The sequence below is a fragment of the Gopherus flavomarginatus genome, chromosome 3 (genome assembly GCF_025201925.1).
Source record: "Gopherus flavomarginatus isolate rGopFla2 chromosome 3, rGopFla2.mat.asm, whole genome shotgun sequence".
In the NCBI taxonomy this organism is placed as follows: Eukaryota; Metazoa; Chordata; order Testudines; family Testudinidae; genus Gopherus; species Gopherus flavomarginatus.
The window spans coordinates 125,851,140-125,867,836 of NC_066619.1; the positions used below are offsets into that span (position 1 = coordinate 125,851,140).

General features: G+C 46.4%; 1 protein-coding gene across 1 annotated transcript in view; it reads right to left on the reverse strand.

The window, feature by feature from the left end:
* The window catches only part of LOC127046348 (glyoxylate reductase/hydroxypyruvate reductase-like), a 35,653-nt gene that overhangs the window by 1,574 nt on the left and 17,382 nt on the right, over nucleotides 1–16,697 (reverse strand). Inside the window, exons 5-8 of the mRNA XM_050943260.1 lie at nucleotides 9,597–9,685; nucleotides 7,322–7,426; nucleotides 4,887–5,022; nucleotides 4,226–4,356 (exon numbers count right to left, since the gene is read on the reverse strand). Of these exons, the coding sequence (XP_050799217.1) occupies nucleotides 4,226–4,356; nucleotides 4,887–5,022; nucleotides 7,322–7,426; nucleotides 9,597–9,685 (461 nt within the window). The remainder of the gene's footprint in view (nucleotides 1–4,225; nucleotides 4,357–4,886; nucleotides 5,023–7,321; nucleotides 7,427–9,596; nucleotides 9,686–16,697) is intronic.

The following is a 16,697-nucleotide window of genomic DNA, read 5'->3' on the forward strand; positions in this document are numbered from 1 at the left end:
ATTAATTTCATTTGGTGACCCCTAGTTCTCATGCTATGAGAAGTAGTAAACAACACTTCCTTATCTACTTTCTCTATACCAGAAATGATTTTATAGACCTCAATCATTTCTCCTTTTAGCCATCTCTTTTCCAAGCTGAAAAGTCCCCGTCTTATTAATCTCTCCTCATACATTAGCCTCATTACCACTACAAAAATGATTTTTCCTCCCTTGGTATTCTACTGTTGATAATAGCCCACTTCCACTTTAATTATATTGCCCCATTAGCACTGACCCCCCACTTGGTAAGGCAACTCCCATCTTTTCATGTACTGTGTATATATACCTGCCTACTGTATTTTCCGCTACATGCATCTGATGAAGTGGGTTTTAGCTCATGAAAGTTTATGCCCAAATAAATGTATTAGTCTCTAAGGTGCCACAAGGACTCCTCGTTGTTTTTGCTGATACAGACTAACATGGCTACCACTCTGAAACCAGACTACAGTTAGTAGTTCTGCAATTTCACACTTGAGTTCTTTCAGAACTCCTTCAGAACACCTGGTGCTGGTGACTTATTCCTGTTTAATTTATCAATTTGTTCCTAACCCTCCTCTAATGACACCTCAATCTGGGACAGTTCCTCAGATCTGTCGCCTAAAAAAAATGGCTCAGGTTTGGGAATCTCCCTCACATCCTGAGCCCTGAAGACCGATGCTAAGAACTCATTTAGTTTCTCCGCAATGGCCTTATCGTCCTTGAGTGCTCCTTTAGCACCTTGATCATCCAGTGGCCCTAGTGGTTGTTTAGCAGGCTTCCTGCTTCTGATGTATTTAACATTTTTTTTGCTATGGATGGTATAACATGCACAGGGACATTCCTGGGCCGCAGGCAGGTGCACATGCCGGTTGGGCTGCCCATAAGCCTGGCTCCTGGGGGTGTGCAGAGGAAGGAGACGGCACATGTGTGTTTATTTGTAATGCTCTTGGAAAGGAGAATACATGCCTCTGTTTAGCTACTGCCATGCCAGAAAAGGTTCCCATTCAGCTAGGAAGAGCTTTCAGTGAGTTCCACGGCCCAGCCTCTCCTTGGGCTCACTTCTGGGATGACCAGTGAAAATGCAAACTACTGTTCATTGTTATCATTATTTGTAATACTGTGGTGCCTAGGAGCCCAGCTGCAGACTAGGGCACCACGGTGCTAGGTGCTGTACAAACACAGGACAAAAAGACAGTCTGTGCCCCAAGAAGCTGACACCTGGCCGTTTGGTATGGTGTGAAGCTCTGTTCCCTGGACATGGCAAAGCTACTGTACTCTTCCTGAACAGGCCACCTAACTGTCACCATGTGGTAATGACTACCCAGCTGGGCTGGCTGTAAATTGGCAACCAAAGCCCGGCCTAGACTAAGGAAATAGGTCATCCTTGACACCGTGCGGGCCAATGCTTTTAGACATGACTTTACGTCTCATGTAGACAGAGTTCAACACCTTTAAAGATGGGTTGACAATAGCCAGTGCATGCTATTTGTCAAACATGATCTATAGACCCAGGGCCGGCTCTACTGTCTTCGCTGCCCCAAGCAGCACGCCGAATTGCCGCTGTGGACGGGGGGTTGGGAGGGGGAGTCCGTGTGCCGCTAAGGCGGCATGTGCGTTTCTGCCGGAAGACAGAAGCTGCACTGCCGCAGACAGCTGAACATAGTAGCTGCCGCCGAATTGCTGCTGCCACGGAAATGTGCCGGCTGCCCTAATGGCACACGGATTGCCCCCGTCATCTGCAGTGGCAATTTGGCACGCTGCTTGGGGGCAAAAACACAGGGACTGCCGCCCCTTGCAGATTGCCGCCACAAGCACCTGCTTGGAATGCTGGTGCCTGGAGTCGGCCCTGTACAGACCTGCCCAGCATAGGTCCCGGGGCTCGGTTTCCCACTGCCAGTCCAGACCCTAGCCCCCTGAATGTTAGCAGACGGAGCGGTAGCTGTTATTGCTGAAGGTAAGTTCATGTAGCAGTTTCCCTTCTAACACGGCATCTCCAGTCTCGCGTATCTCACTCAGAACTTACTGAAGCTTCTGGCTTTGGGGCTACGATGTTTTAGGTTTGGTCTCTTCTTGCATGTGATTTTTTGTTTTGGTAGTTTGAGCAAACCCAGTTCAGATATTTAAGGAGGAGAGTAAAGCAAATACATGTCCCCCACTATAAAAATATCCTTGCCACCCTTTTCAGCAAGGTTCCCACTGGAACATAGCGCAAAGGTGATGGAACATAGGGTGGGGACTAACTTCCTATAAGTTGCCATGAGGGTTAGCGAGCGCTCTGGCACTCTTTGTATAACACTGTTCTGATGGGCTTGTTGTACAGCTCCTGAGGTTGGTGGGACCAGAGTTCTGGCATGGGCCTTTTAAAGGCATGGGAGCTGTTTTTCTGGTGGTATCTTGCTAAATAGTTCCACAATATGGAATTTACATGTCATTACGAAATCTTTGCACTCCAGCAAAGATTGGCAGAGTGAAGCACTTGCTTTTGAATGTTTTTTTTCCCCTTTTTCCTCTTCTTTTTTCTTTTAAAAACCCACCAGAAATTCCAGAGAAAAATATGTCACTGGAACACGAGGGTTGCCCCACTGAGTCCTCTGACAGTTAAGGTGGTCCACGCAACCTCAATTGGAGAGGCAGTCTAGTCCAGCGGCTAGGGCCCTAGCTTGCACTTCTGCTAGACCCAAGTTCAATTCCTTGCTCTACCACAGATTTCTGGTCACTTAATCTCAGTTTCTCATCTTGACAATGGCACTTTCCTGTCGCTCAGGGATGTTCTCACAATAAATACACTGAGGCTGGGGATGGGGGATCTGTATCACAGCTAGTTAATTCAGCCTCCTTGCATGGATGCATTACAGTGTATCGATAATGAATATAGGCTATGCAATTTGTCAAAGAAATGCAATAGCCTAGAGTTTTAGATACACACTTTGTAGTGTTATGTTCTACTTTGTGTATGCCAGACAAGTGAGGCCCATGGAAATACACAGCAAGCCATACTTACACATCCAGTATCTGTCTTAGAGCAAGAGTGAAAATGTATGGCCACATCTAAGCCACCAAATTTGTAGTTAACTGCCTCCTTCCCTAATTTGCCCCTAAAGGACTTTCACTTCTGTTGATTGAAAAGAAAATACAGTACACTAGTATTGACCAAATGACTAAATGACAGGGAAGGTCAAAGGATCAAATCCTCATGTGATGTAATTAGCTGAGGATCTGACCCTAAGTCAGTACTGATTTACTGGCCCTTTATGACAATGAAATTAGTATTCATAGAAAAAGAATGGGGAAAATGATAAGATATACAAGGGTGTATATAGCACAAACATTGTGTATGATGATGTACTTATTATTAAGAAATAATGTGATCATGGAAATCAAGAGTGTTTTAATGCAGAGTTCAAGTTGTGTCTTTATCCATGCACCTTGAGGTAAACTGGTGCAGCACCATTGACTGCAGCGGAATTATACTGATTTATACCAGCTGAGGGTCTGATTTATTATTTTTTATTCCAGGATGCACATCTCTTAAAGGAGATTAACTGATATGCAGAATCCACAGGATTGTAAAGATCACTGGAAAAACAAACATGCAGAAATGAACCCCTGAGCTGGCTGGAAACTAGAATTTCTATTTTGTGGGAAATTCTGACATTTTGAAATTTGGTTTCATTCTGAATTGGTCAAAATTTAGAAATTCCGCCACAGAATATAAATTAAAAAAAATGTTAATTTGGAAACATCCAAACATTTTGTTTTGATAGAGTCAAAACATTATAATATAACACAAAATATTAATTAGTATACATAGTAGTAATTATGAGCTACAAATCTAATATAATATTACAATTGTGATTTGAATATAATATAAAAGTTTTACTGAAATGGATCAAAAAAATAAAGTCAAAATGAAACACTTTTACCTTGCTAAAATGAAACATTTTGACAATATTGAAATGAACTATAAAAAGTCTGAATTATTACTGTCAACTTCCTCCTGTTGTCAAAATTCACACGCTCTCCCAAAACATTTTCATATCAAGGCAGCTGCCGTGTCCGAAGGAATACTGTTCCGTTGAAACAACTACAAACCAGTGCAGTTATAGGCTGCCTGCTCTAGAAATCAGGCCATAGTTTTAAATTCCCAAATCACCATTTTCAGCCACCGCTCTTCAGACGGTGGTAGTAGCTGTCAACACAGACTCACCACAGTTTTTAAGTTTAAAAAGAGGATGATCTGTAGGCAGAGGCTCGGGCTCTGTGACATCCAGACCAGCAGCTGCAATCTGACCATTGACCAATGCCTGGTACAGGTCTTCCTGGTTCACTACACCGCCCCTGTTGGGAAAAGAAAAACAAAGTATCTATCAACTTCTGGACATCTTCTCTGTGTAGTTGTTCTAGCAGCTAAGAGCCTTAGTTATCTGGTGAAAGCTTTAACAACGGGGTTGGATGAAGTTGGAGTGCACAGCAGGCTGATCTTAGAGGCTGCTTTATAATAAACTCTGAGGCCAGAGGCTTACCGTTCTGTCCTCCGGCACGATTCATACTGTACTATGTGTGGGATCAGCTTATCTAATGAGACTGAATCCTCTGGATGGGATTTGCCTGTGTCATGATACATCTCCCTCAATCAGCGTGTTGTCGGATTACACCAACATAAGCCTTTTATTTTTAATAATTGTTTGAAAGTTGATTTTATTTTATTGAGCTGGGCTGCTGTCAGAGTTGGGAATATAAATCTTATCTCCCTCTATGATCACGGAAGGATTTGTGTCAGAAGTTTATGTCCTCCAGTGTGACATCTGTGTGTTTATCTTGCTGAGCCTTGGCTCTAAGCTGTTTCTTTCCCTCCTGTCCTATCTCACCTGCTGGTGTTGATAAAGATGGCAGTATCCTTCATTAGGGAGAAAAGGCCGTTGCCACAGATGCCCTGTGTTTCAGGCGTTAAGGCACAGCACACAACGATGAAGTCCGAATGCCGAGCCAATTCCTCCAGTGGCACTATTCAGAAGAAAGCAGAAAGGCTGCAGAGATTTAAAAAAAAAGGCACATACCATTGGAAAAAGCCTCAGATTTATCTTTGTGCTGCGTTGACCAGAGTCCACAGATAACAGACTGACCTAGAAAGAGGTTTCTGACCAGAGGAGCGAGGCTCTGGAACAGCCTTCCAATAGGAGCAGTGGGGCAGACAACTAAACTAGTTTTAAGATGGAGCTTGATAAGTTGGTAAATGGGATGATATACAGGGTTGCCATAGGAGGGATTGGACTTGATATCCCAGGAGGCCTCTTCCAATCCTATGGCCTTAGTCTGAATATTCTTGGGGGCCCAATATATTTGACATTTACTGTAAATTCATGTAAACAATTTCCTCCAAGGGGAACTGGTTAGTCCAGTTTAAGGTAGTTATTGACATCCGCCGAGTTCCACAGGCCTGCGGCTGTCTGACAAGCCCTCCCCATCTGCAATCAGTGTACCCAGAGATGATTTGTGGGGCTGTCAAGGTTTCTTTCCCCACTTTGAACTTTAGAGTACAAATGTGGGGACCTGCATGAATACTTCTAAGCTTAATTACTAGCTTAGATCTGGTAACACTGCCACCAGCCAGAAATTCAGTGTCTGGCGCACTCCCTGTCCCCCCCCCAAGACTTTCCCCTCCCTGGGTTGCCTTGGGAGGCTTCACCAATTCTCTAGTGAACACAGATTTAAACTCCTTGGATCTTAAAACAAGGAGGAATTAACTATCCCCCCTCCTTTCCCCTCACCAATCCCTGGAGAGTTCAGACCCAATCCCCTTGGATCTTAAAACAAGGAAAATCAATCAGATTCTTAAAAAGAAAGCTTTTAATTAAAGAAAGAAAAGGTAAAAATTATCTCTGTAAAATCAGGATGGAAAATGCTTTACAGGGTACTCAGATTCATATAGACCAGAGGGACCCCCCTCTATCCTTAGATTCAAAGTTACCGCAAACAGAGGTAAAAATCCTTCCAGCAAAAAGAAACATTCACAAGTTGAGAAAACAAACATAAGACTAATCCGCCTTGCCTGGCTATTCTTACAATTTTGAAACATGAAAGACTGATTCAGAAAGATTTGGAGAGCCTGGGTGTACGTCTGGTCCCTCTCAGTCCCAAGAGCGAACAACCCCCAAAACAGAAAGCACAAACAAAGACTTCTCTCCACCAAGATTTGAAAGTATCTTGTCCCCCTATTGGTCCTCTGGTCAGGTGTCAGCCAGGTTTACTGAGCTTCTTAATCCTTTACAGGTAATAGAGACATTAACCCTTAACTATCTGTTTATGACAGGGGCCCTGGGCCAGAGCACGTGTGGGCTCCTCCTCACCCCTTCGGCCTGCAGTATCCCCCACTCCTCCCCCCGGTGGATGTGGCTGATCAGCAGGTCACAGTTCAAAATGCCCAGCTGAGAATGGGCATGATGGCTAGTCTGGGAGACATACCTCGAGGCACAGAGCAAGTTACACCAATGAAATGCGTTAAAAGTACATTTGCAGAAAGAGCCATTTTACTGTTTTAGATTCTGCAGTCACAGTAGTTAGGGGCAAACTCTTTCTGTGTGTATTGTCTGGATAATACGGCATGCGGGTGATTGGTCGCACTTAATTACATCTGTGCTCAGTGACTTCCCTGGGCTTTGAATCAACCACGTCATCTGCAATATGCTGACATGATGGGCTGCCCCTTGGAAATGATACAAAAATGCTTGTGGCTAAATAAATAGGAGGGAAAAGCTTTTAAACCAAACTGCTTCTCTGGAGTTAAGAGACGTCATCAGCTCTCATGGTTTGATCTTGAGTCTTCCAAAATTGAGTGTTTTTCTTAAAGCCCCAGCTCCTGGAGTCATGTGTTTCCATGAGAATCTCAGCTTTCATTTAAAAATGTTATAAAAAAGCATATTTCCAGGTCTTGAAAGTGCGGAAAAACATGAAAAGGCGAGAGACCCTTACAGGCTCAGAAACCACAACGCAAATAAAAGGAATCCGTTACTTATGATTTTTAAAATCTCACCATTTCTATGCCAATCTCATGTTTTCTGGCAGGGGGGAGGCCATGGCTTTAAATGGGGGTGTTCTGAAAGGATGGCTGGGGGAACCGCAGTCTACCTCTATTTTTAATCTAAACTAAAGCCACCACTGCACAGCCCATACACATGCAAGGCAGGAAGCTCCCTAGCCAGGTAGTTAGGAAAACAGGCTTTCCAGCAGTTCAGGCTTTGCATTGGTGAGGTGGGATTCCAGCTGGACTTCTCCACTGTCTGAAAAATGGTCTGTTCCATCTTACCAAACTCGGCCGGGATCTTGGTGGCCATGTCAGGTCTCGGGCCAGTGTCGGCATAGAGGAATCTCTTGACTCCAAATGGCTTTAACCGGGCTGTGACAGCTGCTCCTATAAAGTGGGAATTACAGCCATGAGTTCCACCTTATCACTGCTTATCTGCTGTGCAAATTCTCCCCCTTGGCAGGAGAACCAGTGTGCAGGGTGCAGGAATCCCTAAGGTGAGTTTCCTTTACATCATCACGTTGTGGAGAGGGATTTTACTGCCCTGTGGGATAAGCAAGTGTCCACCTCCCTACACCTGTGAGGGGTGCCCCAAATCTGCATGGTCTCAGGACATCCATGGAGGCCCATAGCAGCAGTCCCTTCCAGAAACCACCCCTCAGCCCATTCCTAAGGGAAGAGGGACTTGCTGAGTGCAGAGGTCACTGTAGAACGACCGGCCCAGATTTCCTGAACACAGGGGAATAATCTGTTCAGTGTTGAGATGGGATGATGCCATGAAGAACAGGCATCCACATCCCAGTCTGGGACCTCTTCTCGCCTGAGTGTTTTGGCTGAGGGGCCTTCTGCGGGACTGATAGGAGATGAGAGCAAGCTGCTGAACCCCTACCATAACTTCCAGCCCTGTTTGCAAAGAACACCTCCTGTGTCTTGTTTAGTAACCAACTGGATTTGGTTAGTGCTGTTATTAAATAGTCTGGCAAGTAACCATGCCCCAGGAAGTGCATCCATTGTCCTACATTCTTGTGGTGACGGTAAAGAAACCTAATAACAATTGCCTTTCTTCCTCCATGCACTTTACAAACACCGACTCATTCTCATGACAACCTGATAGACTGCGTAAACAAACAGGATTAAGTCTGCTGTCCACAGTCCAGATGGGGAAACTGAGGCAAAGAGGCGACATTTTTAAATCTAGGGACATAACTCCATATTTAGGCACCTAAAAAGTGGCCCAATTTCAGAGATGCTGATCACCTGCTAATCCAATTGATGCCAATGTGCAAATACAGCAAATACTTTTATTGTAATCCTAACCTGCTCTACACTGTGCCGTGAGGGCAAAATTCACCCCTGTGGATTTAATAGCGCTTAAATGGAATTTAGTGGTTTTTGAAAGGATTTTAGCAGATCTAGGGATGAAATAGCGACAGAGGCTAAAAGGTTTTCCACTGCCCAACACTTTATGTTGTCACTTAGAAGCAGAGCTGAGTGAATAATTGATGTTTTGGTCGGGGGATGGGGGATCTGAAAAAAATTGGTTGGTTTCAAACCACAACTGATTTTTTTCAGTATTTCTCATTGTGTGGGAAAAAAAATCTGAAGAAAATAGTTTTGGGGTCACCAAAACATTTTATTTGACCTGAAACTATTTTTTACCAGTTTTCCATTTCATTTTGGGTCATTTTCAGGTGCTTTGAATCTTCCTTTTTGTTTTTATTTAATTAGCTACATTTCTAAATGAAACATTGCTTCAAACAAAAAGTCAAAACGTTTTGTTTCAAAATAGCCAAAAGGAACCATTTCAACTTTTTCAGGGGAAAAAAAAAAGATCATTTTTGGTTAAAACTATTTGCCAAATTTGACCACAATTCTCAAGTAGTTTCAGTGCCTTGTCAAAATTCATTTTCTGTGGCAAATGTATTATTTGCCAAGCAAATTTTACGTGGCTCTATTGACAAATGTGCAAAGTGTAGACTGCCACATAAGTATTCTTTATTTGTTTACACCAGCGGTACTGACATTGCACAGGTATAAATGAGGTCTTATGGTGCGAGGTAGTAAACTATCAGACCTATATAAAATTAGTACTTGAAATCTAGATCTATCCACCACTGTCGCATTAGAAATGTATAAGCAACAAAGTGGAAGCACTTAATGGTGTTTTTATTAGAATTGATCCAAAAAGGAAAAGTATTCATGAAAAGTTTTGTCAAAAGGTTTCCTTCATTCTCAAATGTTGAACACATTTGAGGAGGAACACTGGAAGAGGAGAATTTTGCAAAATGTGCCAATTTTTTAAAAATTGGCAAATTCTAAAACGTTGGCCAGATCTACTTTTTTATATCGATGGCGATAAAAACAGAAATGTAAAAAAAAGCAACCTCATGATTTTTTAAATTGTTGACACTTTTCAAAAATACTCAGATTTTGACTCTAACTCTGTTTGATTTTTTTGGTCTCTTTTCATCCATTTGATTTTTTAGCAAAAGAAATCAAAATACAGACCATTTTGGCCAGCTCTGTATGAAAACTCTACACGGATTTTGCAACTTACCTATTCTTCCAAGTCCTAGAATCCCCACAGTGCTGTCTGTCAGACCATAGCCACACATCCACAGAGGCTTCCAGGTTCCCCAGCCACCACTTTAAAATATCATTGGAAGCTATTTCAGGCATACACAGTACAGCATTCACCCTTCCCCAGCACTTTGGAATGTGGAGACTGTTTCTATTTAGCTCTGGTTGATCATTTAACAGGAACTGCCAGACTGGGTCAGACCAAGGCTTGAATTAAGCCAGTAGTCCTGTCTCCAACACTGTCCAGGAGGAAGTTGCAAGAATGCCTATAGCAGGCAGCTATGGGATAACCCACCCCCAGGGAAAGTTTCATCCTAACCCTCATTAGTCAGTGGTTGATTTTTCTTTGAAGCAATAATGGTTTATATCCCCCACAAATCTTAGATTAGCCATTGTTGAGAGACAAGGTGGGGGAGGTAATATCTTTGACTGAACCAACTTCTATTGGTGAGAGAGACAAGCATTCTAGCTCACACAGAGCCCTTCCTCAGCTCCCTGTAAGCTTGATCAACAGAAGATGGTCCAATCAAAGATATTACTTCCCCTGACTTGTCTCACTAAGGTCCTGGGACTGACACAGCTACAACAACACTGCATACATCATTAACTCTGAACAGTCTTGTTCTCCATATACATTGTGTGAATCCCGTGCTGCTGCTGTTGTTATTCAGACTAACTGAATCAAAGCTAGCTTGGGTATGTGTACACGTGCTGAAGTCACACATCTGAGTGACGCGCAGTCAGGGCCAGCTTTAGCAAGTGCGGGGCCCGATTTGAACAGTTTCAACGGGGCCCCAGAAGGGATAACTGAAAAAAAAAAACATAAAAAAACACGTGGGGCTTGTAATCACCAGGCGGAGCTCCGACTCTTCGGAGGCGGGTCCTTCACTCGCTCCGGGTCTTCGATGGCACTGAAGGACCTGCCGCTGAAGTGAAGACAAAGACCTGGAGCAAGTGAAGGACCCGATGACCAAGTGCTGCCGAAGACAGGGAGCACCACCAAGTGAGTAAAAATTAAAAAGGAGCCTCTAGACAGGGAAGGGATTCTCAGCCACTTGCCCACCCTGGCGGACCTGACCCTAACCCTAGCTCCAAGTGACCTACCCATAGGAACCTTAACCCTAGCTCCAAGTGCCCTATCCATAAGAACCCAAATCCTAGCTCCAAGAGCGCTACTCTTAGGAACCCTAACCCTAGGGCAAGAAGCCCTACCCATAGGAACCCTAATCCTAACTCCAAGTGCTCTACCCTTAGGAACCCTAAACCTAGGACTGGAAGCCCTACCCATATGAACCCTAACCCTAGATCCAAGTGCTGTACCCATAGGAAACCTAGTCCCAGGGCGGGGAGCCCTACCCATAGGAACCCTAACTTTAGCTCAGATTGCCCTACTCTTAGGAACGTTAACCCTAGGGCGGAAAGCCCTACCCATAGGAACCCTACCCCTAGCTCCAAGTGACCAACCCTTATGAACCCTAAACCTAGGGCGGAAAGCCCCACCCATAGGAAACCAAACCCTAGCTACAAGTGTCCTACTCATAGGAAAACTAACCCTACCTCCAAGTACCCTAACCTTAGGAACCCTAATCCTGGGGAGGGAAGCCCTAATGATAGGAACCATAAACCAAGCTCCAAGAGTCCTACCCAGAGAAACTCTAACCCTAGAGCAGAGCGCCCTACCCATAGGAGCCCTAAATCTAACTCTAAGTGCTCTACCCTTAGGAATTCTAACCCTAGGGCGGTGGGGGGTGCCCTACACATAAGAACCCTAACCCTAGCTCCAGGTGCCCTACACTTAGGAACCCTAACTCTTGGGCAGAAAGCCCTACCCATAGGAACCCTAACCTTAGCTCCAAATGCCCTACCGTAAGGAACCCTAACCCTAGGGCGGAAAGTCCTACCCATAGGAACCCTAATCATAGCTCCAAGTAGGAACCCTAACCCTAGGGCAGGGCGCCCTACTCACAGAAACCCTAACCCTAGCTCCAAGTGCCCTACTATAGGAACCCTAAAACAAGTTCCAAGTGCCGTATCCTTAGGAACGCTAACCCCAGCTCCAAGTGCCCTACCCATACGAACCCTAACCCTAGCTCCAAGTGCCCTACCATAGGAACCCTAGCCCTAGTTCCACGTGCCCAAACCTTAGGAACCCTAACCCTAGGGCAGGAAGCCCTACCCATAGGAACTCTAACCATAGCTCTAAGTACCCTACCCATAGGAACCCTAACCATAGCTTCAAGTGCGCTACCCGTAGGAACCCTAACCTTAGGGCGGGACCCTCTACAAATACAAACTCTTAACTGAAGTCCAAGTTCCCTATCCGTAAGAACTCTAAACCTAGAGTGTGAAGGTTACCTACCCATAGGAACCCTAACCTAACCCTAGGGGGAGAAGCTCTACTCTTAGGAACGATAACCCTAGCTCCAAGTATCCGAACCTTAAGAACCCTCACTTTAGGTGCCCTACCCATAGGAACCCTAACCCAAGCTTCAAGTGCCATACCCATAAGAACCCTAATCCTACCTCCAAGTGCCCTATCCATAGACACTCTTACCCTAGGGAGGGAATCCCTACCCATAGGAACCCTAATGGTAGCTCCAAGTGCCCTACCCATAAGAACCCTACCCTACGGTGGTAATCCCTAACCATAGGAACCCTAACCCTAGGGAGGTAATCCCTACCCATAAGAACTCTAACCCTAGGGAGAGAATACCTACCTATGGGAACCCTAACCCTACCTCCAAGAGCCCTTCTCATGGGAACACTAACACTAGGGAAGGAATCTCTACCCATAGGAACCTTAACTCTAGTTACAAGTGTCCAACACATAGGAACCCTAATCCTAGGGCGGGAATCCCTGCCCATAGTAACCCTAACTCTACTTCCAAGTGACCTACCCATAGGAACCATAACTCTAGCTCCAAGTGCCCTAACTATAGGAACCCTAACCCTGGGGCGGGAATCCCTACCCACAGGAGCCCTAACTATAGCTCCAACTGCCCAACTCATAGGAACCGTAACCCTAGGACGGGAATCCCTACCCATTGGAACCCTCACCCTAACTACAACTGCCCTACCCATAGGAACTGTAAGCCTAGGGCGGGAATCCCTACCCATAGGAACCCTAACCCTAAGTACAAGTGCCTTAACCATAGGAACCCTAACCAGAGCTCCAAGTGACCTACACATAGGAACCCTAACCCTAGCTCCAAGTGCCCTACCGATAGGAACTCTAACCCTAGCTCCAGGTGCCCTGCCCAGAGGAACCATAACCCAAGCTCCAAGTGCCCTACCCATAGGAACCCTAACCCTAGATCCATGTGCCCTACCCATAGGAAACCTAACACTAGGGTGGGAATCCCTACCTGTACGAACCCTAAACCTAGCTCCAAGTGCGCTACCTATAGGAACCCTAACCCCAGCTCCAAGAGACATACCCATAGGAACCCTAACCCTAGCACCAAGTGCCCTACCTACTGGAACCCTAACCTGAGCTCCAAGTGCTCTATCCATAGGAACCCTAACCCTAGTTCCAAGTGCCCTACCCATAGGAATCCTAACCCTAGGTTGGGAATCGCTACCAATATGAACTTTAACCCTAGCTCAAAGTGCACTACTCATGGGAACCCTAACCCTAGTTCAAAGTGCCCTACCATAGGAACCAAATCCTAGGACTGGAATCCTTAGCAATAGGAACCCTAACCCTAGCTCCAAGTGCCCGAACAATAGGAACTCTAACCCTAGGGCAGAAATCCCTACCCACAGGAACCCTAATCCTAGCTCCAAATGCCCTACACATAGGAACCTTAACCCTAAGGCAGGAATCCCTACCCATACGAACCCTAAATCTAGCTCCAAGTGCCCTACCTATAGGAACCCTAACCCCAGCTCCAAGAGACATACCAATAGGAACCCTAACCCTAGCTCCAAGTGCCCTACCTATAGGAACCCTAACCAGAGCTCCAAGTGCTCTACCCATAGGAACGCTAACCCTAGTTCCAAGTAGGCTATCCATCGGAACCCTAACCCTAGGGTGGGAATCCCTACCCATAGGAACTCAAAATCTAGCTCCAAGAGACCTACCCATAGGAACTCAAAATCTAGCTCCAAGTGCCCTACCGATAGGAACCCTAATCCCAGCTCCAAGTGCCCTACCCATAGGAACCCTAATCCTACTTTGAAATACCTTACCCATAGGAAACCTAACCCTAGGGCGGGAAATGCTACCAATAGGAACTCTAACCCTTACTACAAGTTCCCCACTCAAGGAACACTAACCCTAGCTCCAAGCGTCCTACACATAGGAACATTAGCCCTAGGGCGCGAATCCCTACCCATAGAAACCCAAACATTAGCCCCAGTTTCCCTATCCAGAGGAACCCTAACCCTAGCTCCAAGTGCCCAACCCATAGGAACACTAACCGTGTCTCGAAGTGCCCTACCCATAATAATGCTAACCCTATCTCCAAGTACCCTACCCATACAAACCCTAACTCTAGGGCGGGAATCCCTACCCATGGGATCCCTAACCCTAGCTCCAAGAGCCCTACCCATAGGAACGCTAACCCTAGGGTGGGAATCACTACCCACAGGAACCCTAACCCTACCCATAGAAACCCTAACCCTGGCTCCAAGTGCCCTACCCATAGGAACCCTAACCTTAGCTTCAAGTGCCCTAACCATAGGAACCCTAACCCCAGCTTCAAGTGCCTTACCCATAGGAACCCTAACCCTAGGGTGGAAATCACTACCCATAGGAACCCTAACCCTACCCATAGAAACCCTAACCCTGGCTCCAAGGGCCCTACCCATAGGAACCCTAACCTTAGCTTTAAGTGCCCTACCCATAGGAAACCCAACCTTAGCTTCAAGTGCCCTACCCATAGGAACCCTAACCCTGGCTCCAAGTGCCCTATCGATATAAACCCTAACCCTATCTCCCAGTGCCCTACCCATAGGAACCCTAAACCCTAGGGCGGGAATCCCTACCTCTACGAACTCTAAACCTAGCTCCATGTGCTCTACCTTTAGGAACCCTAACCCTAGCTTCCAGAGACCTACCAGTAGGAACCCTAACCCTAGCTCCGAGTGCTCTACCCATAGGAACCCTAAACCTAGTTCCAAGAGCCCTACGCATAGGAACCCTAAACCTAGCTCCAAGTGCCCTACCCATAGGAATCCTAAACCTAGCTCCAAGTGCCCTACCCATAGGAACCCTAACCGTATCTCCAAGTACCCCACCCATTGGAACCCTAATCCTAGCTCCAGTTGCCCTACCCATAGGAATCCTAACCCTAGCTCCAAGTGCCCGACCCATAGGAACCCTAACACTAGGGCGGGAATCCTTACCCCAAGGAAGCCTAACCCTAGGTCCAAGTGCCCTACCCATAGGAACCCTAACCCTACCTCCAAGTGCCCTACCCATAGGAACCCTAACCGTATCTCTAAGTGCCCTACCCATAGGAACCCAGCCGTATCTCTAAGTGCTCTACCCATAGGAACCCTAAGCCTAGCTCCAAGAGCCCTACGCATAGGAACCCTAACCCGAGCTCCAAGTACCCTACCCATAGGAACCCTAACTCTAGAACCAAGTGCCGTACCCATAGGAACCCTAAACCTAGCACCAAGTGCCCTACCCAAAGGAACCCTAACCATATCTCCAAGTGCCCTACACATAGGAACCCCGACCCTAGCTCCAAGTGCCCTACTCATAGGAACCCTCACTCTAGCTCCAAGTGCACTACCCTAAGGAACCTTAATCTTAGGGCAGGAGGCCCTACCCAGAGGAAATCTAACCCTAGCTCCTAGTGCCCTACACATAGGAACCCTAACCCTACTTCCAAGTGCCCTACTCATAGGAACCCTCACTCTAGCTCCAGGTGCCCTATCCTTAGGAACCCTAACCCTGGGGCGGGAAGACTTACCCATAGGAACCCTAACTCTAGCTTCAAGAGCCCTTCCAATTGGAACCCTAACCCTAGCTCCAAGTGCCCTATCCATACGAACCCTAACCCTAGCTCCAAGTGCCCTCCCCATATGAACCCTAAACCTAGGGCAGGAAGACTTATCCATAGGATCCCTAACCCTAGCTCCAAGTGGCCGACTCTTAGGAACCCTAACCATATAGCGGGAAGCCCTACCATTAGGAACTCTATCCCTGGCTCCAAGTGCCCTACCCTTAGGAACTCTAACACTAGGGTGGAAGCTCTATACATAGGATCCCTAACCTTAGGTCCATGTGCCCTACCCATAAGAACCCTAACCCTAGGGTGGGATGCCCTACTCATCGGAACCCTAACCCTAGCTCTAAATTCCCTACCCTTAGGAACCCTAACTGTAGGGCGGGAATCCCTACCCATGGGAACCCTAACCCTAGCTCCAAGTGCCCTACCCTTAGGAACCCTAACCCATGAGCGGGAATCCCTACATATAGGAACCCAAACCCTAGCTCCATGTGCCCTACGGTTAGCAACTCTAACCCTAGTGTGGGAAGCCCTAATCATAGGAACCCTAACCCTAGCTTCAATTGCCGTATCCATAGGAACCCTAACCCTAGCTCCAAGTGTCCTACCCTTAGGAACCCTAACCCTAGGGTGGGAATCCCTACCTATAGGAAGCCTAACCCTAGCTTGAAGTCCTCTACCCATAGTAATCCTAACCCTAGGGTGGGGTGTTCTACCCATAGGAACCCTAAACCTAGCTGCAACTGCCCTACCCATAGGAACCCTAACCATAGGGCGGGAAACCCTACCAGTAGGAACCCTAACCCTGACTACAAGTTCCCTACCCAAGGAATGCTAACCCTAGCTCAAAGTGCTCTACCCATAGGAACCCTAACCCTAGCTCCAAGCGTCCTACCCATAGGATCTCTAACCCTAAATTCAAGTGCCCTACCCATAAGAACCCTAACCCTAGGGAGGGAATCCCTACCCATACGAACTCTAACCCTAGATCCAAGTGCTCTACCCTTAGGAACCCTAACTCTTGTTCCAAGTATTCTACCCATAGGAACGCTAACCATAGGGTGGGAATCCCTACTCATAGGAACCCTAACCCTAGGGCAGAAATTCCTATGCAT